The sequence below is a fragment of the Anguilla anguilla genome, chromosome 6 (genome assembly GCF_013347855.1).
Source record: "Anguilla anguilla isolate fAngAng1 chromosome 6, fAngAng1.pri, whole genome shotgun sequence".
NCBI lineage: Eukaryota > Metazoa > Chordata > Actinopteri > Anguilliformes > Anguillidae > Anguilla > Anguilla anguilla.
Window position 1 is genome coordinate 59,973,244 of NC_049206.1, and position 10,218 is coordinate 59,983,461.

The 10,218-nt window shown below is 46.2% G+C and overlaps 1 protein-coding gene across 1 annotated transcript; it reads right to left on the bottom strand.

The window, feature by feature from the left end:
* Positions 1 to 554: 554 nt before the first annotated feature.
* ubxn2a (UBX domain protein 2A) lies at positions 555 to 7,817 on the bottom strand. Its single transcript, XM_035422612.1, has 7 exons — positions 7,735 to 7,817; positions 5,709 to 5,771; positions 5,041 to 5,155; positions 4,419 to 4,528; positions 3,359 to 3,496; positions 2,552 to 2,710; positions 555 to 1,600 (listed from the first exon to the last, which is right to left on the bottom strand). The coding sequence occupies exons 2-7, from the start codon at positions 5,750 to 5,752 to the stop codon at positions 1,417 to 1,419; spliced, it is 750 nt and encodes a 249-aa protein (XP_035278503.1). The 5' UTR covers positions 5,753 to 5,771; positions 7,735 to 7,817; the 3' UTR covers positions 555 to 1,416.
* Between the last annotated feature and the right edge of the window lie 2,401 nt (positions 7,818 to 10,218).

Here is a 10,218-nt window from a genome sequence, read left to right on the forward strand (position 1 = left end):
ACTGAACATGTTTGTTTTGAGACGACAGCGACTCTGCCCCGCGGTGCAGGGACCGTGTTCCGCGGCGCGTGTCCGGGTCGTAAACGCATCTCCATTCGTTGATTAATATGCTCTTGGAATGGACGCGAGCCGTTTCCAAGCCGCTTCACGCGCCCAACGGACCTGTCACGTGGGACTCCGGGTCAGTTGGCGGAAAGAGCCTCACGCTTTTTATCGTGCAGGGTTAAGGCCTCAATACCACACAAATCGAAAACCAGCTCTTTTGGGAATGATACCCCAGAGCCATCCCAAGATAATACTTGTACCAATTTTACAGTGCCCTCTTTCGGGATTAACCTTTCGGCTTTTCTTTAACACTGGATTCAGGAATAAGGGCCTGTTCTCTGGGGGAAACACAGAAGTCTGGTCATGACTAACTGGTGGCAGTAAGAACTTTCACCAACTGCGCCACTTCAAAACTACCGCTTTTATTTCTATAAAGTATTCAGCGTTTCCCTTCCCGTGAAAAGGCTTTAAAATTCAAACCTGCAGCAATAAGACACTTCAAAACCAGATAAATCTGAAAATGTGAGGGTGTTTTTTTTATTAGGGTGCGGTTTGGTATTGAGGGTGGAGCTTATTTTGGAGAGACTTATTGTTGCGGGAGTTGCTTATGGATGAGAGTGACAGCTCTTTGCTAAGGGTGTGACTTCATTGTCGAGGGTGTGACTTTATTGTTGAGGGTTGGGTCTCTAATCTTTCACAGACACAGTCTGTCTCTCCACATAGTTACTGCAACTCACACATATTGCTCTGATGCTTTTTTAAAAAGAAAGAACTCATTCACTCTCTTCTACACTCACATACCCTCCTGTACAATTAAACCATCTGCAGGGTTTTCATGTAACCTTGGTAACCCACACCATGTGAGGGGGCGGGACTTAACCCTACATTTCAGATTATATTCCCCTCTGCTTCATCCATCAACACAATTTTTTATTATGTTTTAAAATCATTACTGTTCATGTGGATATCATTACACCACTCCTTAGAGTTGATGGACAAAAACAGAAATCAGAAATTAACAGACAGTTTTTCCCGGGGGGGGGGGTTAAAAATATAAAAAAAACATTTTCCCCAGATTGTGTGGTGACTGCAGTAGTGTTGTTACAGAAGTCTCTACACAGGAGGGGGTCCCATATCCAGCCCCCCGTCTGCAGGAATGGGGCAGTGGGTGTACAAGGAGGGGGTGGGGGGGGATGGGCGGGTGTCAGGGTGTCCCCCAGTCAGCAATGTCCAGAATGGTGCCGGATATAGGGGGTTTCCGAAGCGCAATGGAGAGGGTGCTGGATGTTGGGGTGTCCCAGGAGCATTCGAGGGGTGCGGGGGGGGGGGGGGGGGGGGGGGGGGGGGGGGATGTTGGGGTGCCTGCCCCAGTCAGGAGTGTCCGAAGGGGGGCTGGCTGTTGAGGGGGCGCTGCACGATGACGGCATTGGACAGGTCGGCCTCCGCCAGGCTCAGGTCCTGCTCCCGCAGCTCCCGCAAGGGCAGCGAGGTGGTCAGCACGAACGGGAGGCCCGTGCGCTCGGACTGCTCCACAAAGTCCTGCACGTCACTGATCCTGCGAAACAGAGCGTGTCACTGATCCCGTCAAACACACAGAGCAGCACGTCACTGATCCCATCAAACACACAGAGCAGCACGTCACTGATCCTGCGAAACAGAGCATGTCACTGATCCCGTCAAACACACAGAGCAGCACGTCACTGATCCCATCAAACACACAGAGCAGCATGTCACTGATCCCATCAAACACACAGAGCAGCATGTCACTGATCCCGTCAAACACTCAGAGAACAGCATGTCACTGATCCCATCAAACACACAGAACAGCACGTCACTGATCCTGCGAAACAGAGAGCAGCATGTCACTGATCCCATCAAACACACAGAGCAGCACGTCACTGATCCTCACACACAGAACAGCACGTCACTGATCCCGTCAAACACTCAGAGAACAGCATGTCACTGATCCTCACTCAGAGAACAGCACGTCACTGATCCTCACACACAGAACAGCACGTCACTGATCCTCACACACAGAACAGCACGTCACTGATCCTGCGAAACAGAGAGCAGCATGTCACTGATCCCATCAAACACTCAGAGAACAGCATGCCACTGATCCTCACACACACAAAACAAATCAAACTGAAAAACAAACAGAAACAGTCGTCAGAACTCCCTCCTCTCACATCCCAGTTGTGATGGAATTAAACTTTCAGACCGTTTGCATTCTCATCTGCACTGTCAGCGTAACCCAGTACATTAGCCTACTGTCATTACTCTCGCAAATGACTCCGTGATGTTTCACATTTCAGCTTCATGTTTCACAGTATTCATCTTCGAATAAAACGCTTGTCTTTGCTCGGTCAACACACACAACAGCAGCAACAACAACAACAACAACAACAACAACAACAACAACAACAACAACAACAACAACAACAACAACAACAACAACAACAACAACAACAACAACAACAACAATAAATAATGATAATTCCTTCACCTGTGAGAGAGGTTAAACCTCTGCACCAGTCTTCGCCCGTCCGCCAGCCAGATCTGAAGGCTGGTGATTGGCTGGGTGTCGTTGAGCTCCACCAATGGGATGGGAGGGTCTCTGTCCTCGTGCAGGGAGGGGGACCGGGCCACGACACGTGGAGCAACACTGCGGGGGGGGGGGGGGGGTCACAAACACACGTAAGGGTGGGCAGAGCAGGGCCGGGCATTTTTAGGAGGGAGCGTTTACAGGAAGTGTCTCCACCTCCGTCAGCGGACACAGACAGGAAGTGAGGTGTGCTATTCCTTCCTGCAGTTTTCCACACGCTGACGGACTCTGTGCCACACCACACACAAGCCACACCCGGAGCCCCAACTCGCCAATAACTGGTTCATTTTCATTTGAATTCGTAACTCAAATTCAAATGAAAATGCAAACTCAGCACACACAGGGAACGAAACACAAACTCACACTCAAACTCAAACTCAGCACACACAGGGAACGAAACACAAACTCAAACTCAAACGCAAACTCAGCACACACAGGGAACGAAACACAAACTCAAACTCAAACGCAAACTCAGCACACACAGGGAACGAAACACAAACTCACACTCAAACTCAAACTCAGCACACACAGGGAACGAAACACAAACTCAAACTCAAACCCAAACTCAGCACACACACGGAACGAAACACAAAGTCAAACTCAAACGAAAACTCTGCACATACAGGGAACGAAACACAAACTGAAACTCAAACGCAAACTCAGGACACACTGGGGACGACACTCAAACTGAAACCAAAAGCCAGCGACCTGCCCAGCCGGTACCCCCGGCCCGTGAACGGGTGGAAGCTCTTCTTGCGCGGGACGTACGGCTCCTCCTTCATGTCCTGCATGATCACCTCCAGCTCGCCCTCCTCCGAGCGCAGCTCCAGCTCCTCCGGCAGCTCCCTGTGGGACCAGGTGCACATTACAGGTGTTTTGGGGTGACATCACAAGGCCAGGTGCACATTACAGGTGTTTTGGGGTGACATCACAAGGCCAGGTGCACATTACAGGTGTTTTGGGGTGACAACACAAGGCCAGGTGCACATTACAGGTGTTTTGGGGTGACATCACAAGGCCAGGTGCACATTACAGGTGTTTTGGGGTGACATCACAAGGCCAGGTGCACATTACAGGTGTTTTGGGGTGACATCACAAGGCCAGGTGCACATTACAGGTGTTTTGGAATGACCCAGGAGTAAGACCAGGTACAGACATTTTGGGGTGACACAGGCACAAGACCAGGTACAGATATTTTGGGGTGACACAGGCACAAGACCAGGTACAGATATTTTGGGGTGACACAGGCACAAGACCAGGTACAGATATTTTGGGGTGACACAGGCACAAGACCAGGTACAGATATTTTGGGGTGAGACAAGTGTGTGACCAGGTATCATAGATTGTATAAGAATAGGGTACAGACATTTTCAGACGCCGTCTCTAATGTAAAATTGGACACTGGGGTTCGTCTTATAAGACCTCAATAAAACTTTCTATTACATTCTATTCAGTACGTTCGTTCTGTAACACAACTCACATCATTTAGTTATCATATCAGAGTACACACCTTTTAATGCAGATTTCTATAAATAACTAACCATGACATAGCACAACATAACCGCAGTAAAGCTGGAGGTTTGTTAGAAGTACCCTCTCCATTTCTGTGACAAAACGTGATTCTATTTGTGACAAATTTACGAACAAACCGCCGGCATGTTCCGAGCACAGGGGCGGGCGTGCGTCTGCCCACGCAAAACGAACAAAAAGAACTTTGCAGAAAGCCAGTCATGTGACCGATCACATGACCGCCCGCGTGATGACTGACCCTCGTTTTATGGCCTCCAGGAACTGCTGGTTCTCGTCCTGGGAGTAGCAGCGGAACTCCTCGTCGTTCACCGTGAAGCCCTCCTTCCACAGCCTCACCACGATCTCCACCTGCGAGCCACAGTTTCGCTCCGCGTCAGAGACCACGGTTTCGCTCCGCGTCAGAGACCACGGTTTCGCTCCGCGTCAGAGACCACGGTTTCGCTCCGCGTCAGAGACCACAGTCTCGTTCCGCATCACAGACCACAGGCCAAGGCATATAAAAGAGCCCCAAAAATCAGGGACACCTTAGATCAGTGATAACCAAACCCTGTTCCTGGAGATCTACCGTCCTGTAGGTTCTCACTCCAACTCTAACAATGCACACCTCATTCAACAGCTAGAGCAGGGCCGCCCAACCCTGCTCCTGGAGATCTACCGTCCTGTAGGTTTTCACTCCAACCCTCCACTTTGCTTTTGAAAATGTTGGATTAAAATATAATAAGATTCAGCTCAATTAAATAGTTAAGAGCAGACGTTGGCACAAAATCCTGAAACGGAGCAGCTCTTGTTGTGCACCCCGACTCAAAGCTGGTATTTAGGGACAGGCCGCCCGTGATTGGCTGAAGGACGGGGTGGGCTACCTTGGAGTCCGCCGATGGTACCCTGCCGATCCTCCCCACCTCGTCCAGCAGGTCCTCCACCGAAAAACTGCGCCTCATGGGCGCCTCCTCCTCGGCGCTCTCCGCCCCTTCGCCCCTGAGCGTGAAAAAGCACCCGAAAAAAACTGAGTTTAACACAGGGGTCCACAGCGACCGGATGAAAACAAGCACCTGAATGAGGGTCAGATGGGAGGCATAGTGAGCACAGTCAGCTACAGCCCTGGGCCTTAGTGTGGTGATGAACCCACCCCCCACTGAATCAAACTGAATTCCTGATTCCAGTTTAGGGGTGGGGGGGTGGGGGGGCCACATGAAGCGATTCACTACTGGACCCTAAAACCCTTTGAAGAGTAGTTTTTTTCTTTGGGGAATGACTTTTCAATATTCTAAGCCAGTGTTCTAGAACTCTGTTGCTTTCGTTTACCAGCAGTGATTGTGACATCAGCATTGGAATGTTCACTTAAGAATGCTTTAATCGCATATTTGTGATCACACACCTTAAAGGGTTAAAGCCCAGCTGGGTAATGTGATTACTTCACTCTACATGCATGTATTTCTTTATGTACAGTACGGGCCAATGGCATTAGTAATTAATAACTAGTGTAATTTCCCATAAGCAGAGCTGAGGAATTTTCTTTGCACAAACTCACCAGTCTGCATCTCCGCCACTGTCTCTACTGTCAGTTTCTTTCATGGTAAGTGTCTGTTCCCATCTGCAGAGACACACACACACGTTACACCCAAACTCTGTGTACACACACACACACACGCATCACACCCAAACTCTGTGCACACACACTCCTTACACCCAAATTCTGTTCACACACACACACGCATCACACCCAAACTCTGCACATACACGTATCACACCAAAATTCTGCATGCACAAACTGCACTCACACACACCGTACACCCAAACTCTGTGGAGATACACACACACATATGTATCACACTGAAACTCTGCACACACACACACACACACACCATACACCCAAACTCTGTGGAGATTCACACACACATACGTATCACACTGAAACTCTGCACACACACACACACACCATACACCCAAACTCTGTGGAGATACACACACACATACGTATCACACTGAAACTCCGCACACACACACACACCGTACATCCAAACTCTGTGGAGATACACACACACATACGTATCACACTGAAACTCTGCACACACACACACCGTACACCCAAACTCTGTGGAGACACACACACACATCACACCGAAACTCTGCACACACACACACACACCGTACACCCAAACTCTGTGGAGATACCCACACACATACGTATCACACTGAAACTCTGCACACACACACACACACCGTACACCCAAACTCTGTGGAGACACACACACACACACATATCACACCGAAACTCTGCACACACACACACACATCCAAACTCAGCAATGCACATGCAAGCATGTCAGCCTCAGTCAGGGATGTTATTGAGTACTGAAAAACTGTTCACTTTCTTTAAAGTATTTGGATGTCTCAGATTAACTCGAGGGGGTAGGTGGGGGCCGGCTAACTGTCAAAGCCAGGCCTACAAATCAAGACACCATCGCAACTCAAAATCCAGCCTTTGCACATAGGCAGGGCGCTGGCAACCAAATGCCTCGAATTTCTACTTTTGAATTTGCGATGCAAAGACAACAAAAGACGCATTAAACGGAATGAAAAACATTCAGCTTCTTGTCACAAGAGATTAACTCCAGACATTCTCCCTGTTACACCGGCGGCCCTGGCACCTTCAACCACATCCTGTGTGCCGTTGAAGGTCAGGCGGGAAAGACGAGACAAGACGAGACAAAGCGAGCAGATAACGGCTTTCTGGGAGGGATGAACGAAGACAAATTCCCACACGTCGTACTAAACCAAGTCGCAGTTTGAGACGCTTAAATGAAGCGCCGAGATACGTAGCCATCTCTCCCTGAAGCAGTGCGCAGCCGTTCCGCTTGAAAAATTGTGCCCAGCAAAACAATTACCTGCTGACACCTCACTCTTAAGACTAGAGATTCATTTTTAACTAAATATAACTTTGTTTTCGATGTCATAGCCTATATCTACATTTTATTGTTCGAACAAAAAAGGATCTTGTCATTTCTAATGGTAAATCTAAAATGCTCCTTAGCTCACAGACAAGATGATTCAATAGCCTATACTCAGTTTTGACAAATATACCCAGCTTATACAGGCAAACGTTGTCTGCGTTTGTAGTCAATGCAAACGTGCTCATAATTTAAGCGACTGTCATCATCGTGATGTAAAAAGAAACGTGACATGGCAATATACGATTCCAAATTGGCAATCACACAACTCTAAATTGATCCGACTGTAGCCACACCGTACCAAGCAAATGCAAACGAGAAATACGTCCACGGAAAATTAACTGATGTAAAACATTTTGTTTTAAAATTTTAGACCCAGAAACTAAAAATAAATCGCAAACACGCTCTAAAAAATCTGGCTTTCAAATAGCATGGACAGCCATAAACTGTAAATGCGACAGAATTATGTAAGGAAGCGTGTTGGCGCCCAACATGATAGCATCTCAAGTCACTTCTACGACTTCACGAACGTTTTCATGAAAGCGTTTCAGTTCGTGATCACGTTCGACATTACACACTAATAAAAATAACGGAGCTTTATTCTACCAGTTTCTGTCTCCCACACACGGATGTCATCCGGCCTAGGTAAGCGTCCTCGCAGTTGTGGCGTTCCTTTGCTCTACTCACCAATCAAATCGCCGCTTCGCATTGACGTAGCGCCGTCTGTGGTCCAAAACTGCCGTAATGTTACGATGAGCTCGACTTCTTTTTAAAGTTTGAGCGTCCCCTCCCGGTCGAATGTAACTCAACAGATATTCCATCCATTGTGGTTCAGAAAATTGGCTTGTTTTGATTTTTGCTATCATAATATCCAAAAACAAACGCCTTATTGTTGCAACGTTAATGATGTTACTTGTTGCCGGTTGTAGCTCTATTTCTGAGCAAACAGCATACTTTTGCAAAAAAAAAAGAAAAAAAGATTTGTATATTTAATAGAAAATAATCATGAGACTATTATAAAAGTTTTTTTTTTTTAATCTGAAATTGGTCCAATTTAATGCTTTGAGTACTGTTAGCCAATATCTTAAAAAAATACAAACTGCTTAGCGCTAGCCAGTTTCCAAACATGGCAGTAGCAAAGACCCTGTTCATCAGGGGGAAACAGAACAGATGGTCGGATCAGCTGCAATAGCGAGCTGGCGTAATGCGAAAAGACACAGTCAGCGGGACAGCGGGTTCTTCACGAACAAAGTAAACGAATTCCGTGAAAAAATCTTAGCTACTTAAACTGAAATATAGTTTAGCTGAACGATACATAGTCAAACAACAACAGTAACAAAATAGTTAAAATTTAGAGCAGCGCAACGACCAGTCAAGGATGAACCCCAAAAAAGTAAATTTACAAAAATCAAAATACTTCTATTAAAAACAACGTCTGGACTATTATTAAAACTATTATCCCATTGTCCATTAAATAACATTTAGCTCAAACTTTGCGGTTAAGAAGTTTTTACGCACGCACCCATTAAGGGTTAAATTAGCCACGCAGGCACAGAATAAGGAGATTTACATTAATCTAAACGCCACACAGCGGGAGGCCCAAGGCACTAAATATGCATGAGCGCTTGTAGCAGGGCTGCTGCTTAGTGTTGCATGGCAACAGGGTCTTCTGGAGTAGTTAGTAGCAGATCCACTATTAGCGGGACGCGATTGTTGCAACATAATTGAACGGTTCACAAATTGGCTTTTATATTGTTAGCTGACAAAGCAAACTATTTAGACAAATAAATAAACAAATAAATCAATTCATACAAACGAATCCAGGTCCAAGACATTTTTTATTTTAAATGCAAGTAAATTTTGATTATTACATTATTGACATACACCCAGTGACCAGTGTATTAGGTACAGCTATATAGTAAATTGGTGAGACCTTCTTTTGCCACTGGAACAGCTTGAATTCTTAGCAGCATGGATTCGACAAGACGCTATAAACGTTTCTCAGGGACTTTGGTAAATGTTGGCTCCACAGCGTCACATAATTATTGTAGATTTTTGGCCACGTATTTATGCTGCGAGCCTCCCGTTCCACCTCCAAGGTGCTGGATTGGATTGAGATCTGGAGTCCATACAGGCCATTGGAGTAATCGGAAGTCACTGTCTTGTTTATGGAACCAGTTTGAGATGATGCGTGCTTTGTGGCATGGCGCGTTATCCTGCTGGAAGTATCCATTTGAAAAAAAAGGCAAGTCTGTGGCCGTAAACAGATGCCCATTGTCAGAAACAATGCCTGTGTATGCCGTGGCATTTAAATGATGCTTCATTAAGGGGCCCGACGTGTGCCAAGAAAACGTTCCCCACACCGTTACACAACCACCACCAGCAGCCTGCATCTCTGGCACGAGACTGGGTAGATTCATGCTGTTTATACCATCTGCGTGTCGCAGAGATTTGTCCGACGAAGCGACACTTTCCAACCTTCAATCATCCAGTTCTGATGATCATGTGCCAATGGTAGCTTTGTCTTCCTGTTCTTAGCTGACAGGAGTGGAACCCGGTACCTCGTGTGCTTGCTATTTTGGTGTTCAGGCCTGGCATTTGCTCTTTTCCTTCTTTAAAAAAAAAAAAAGATCATAATTTTGCAGGTCACCCCATCCTGCATTTCCAGGTGTGGGTTGGTATTCTGAAATACGTACCATACTGACCTTGAGCACTCATATTTTTCAAACCTGCTCTCAAATGAGTTGGATCTCATGAAACATAGTGCATGCGCACAGCAGTACTGGAAAACTTCCACACCATTTCAGTGAACAGCCATAAATAGCGTTTTATATGTTCCGTATAATGTGCAACTTTTTTGTACCAATGGCTCTCGCTGGTTTAAAGCACGAAAACAAAAATTCCCCCCTTACTGCACTCTCTTCTATAATTTCAATATTTATTTAGAAAAAGTAGCATTTACATTTTTTACAGTCGTTTTTGTAAAACATAAAAACACAAACACAAAATTAACAAAAAGTTTCCAGCTGTACAGAAATGTAATCATTAGGTAAAGATGATTGTTTTAAATAGACTCAAATTATTGGAGAA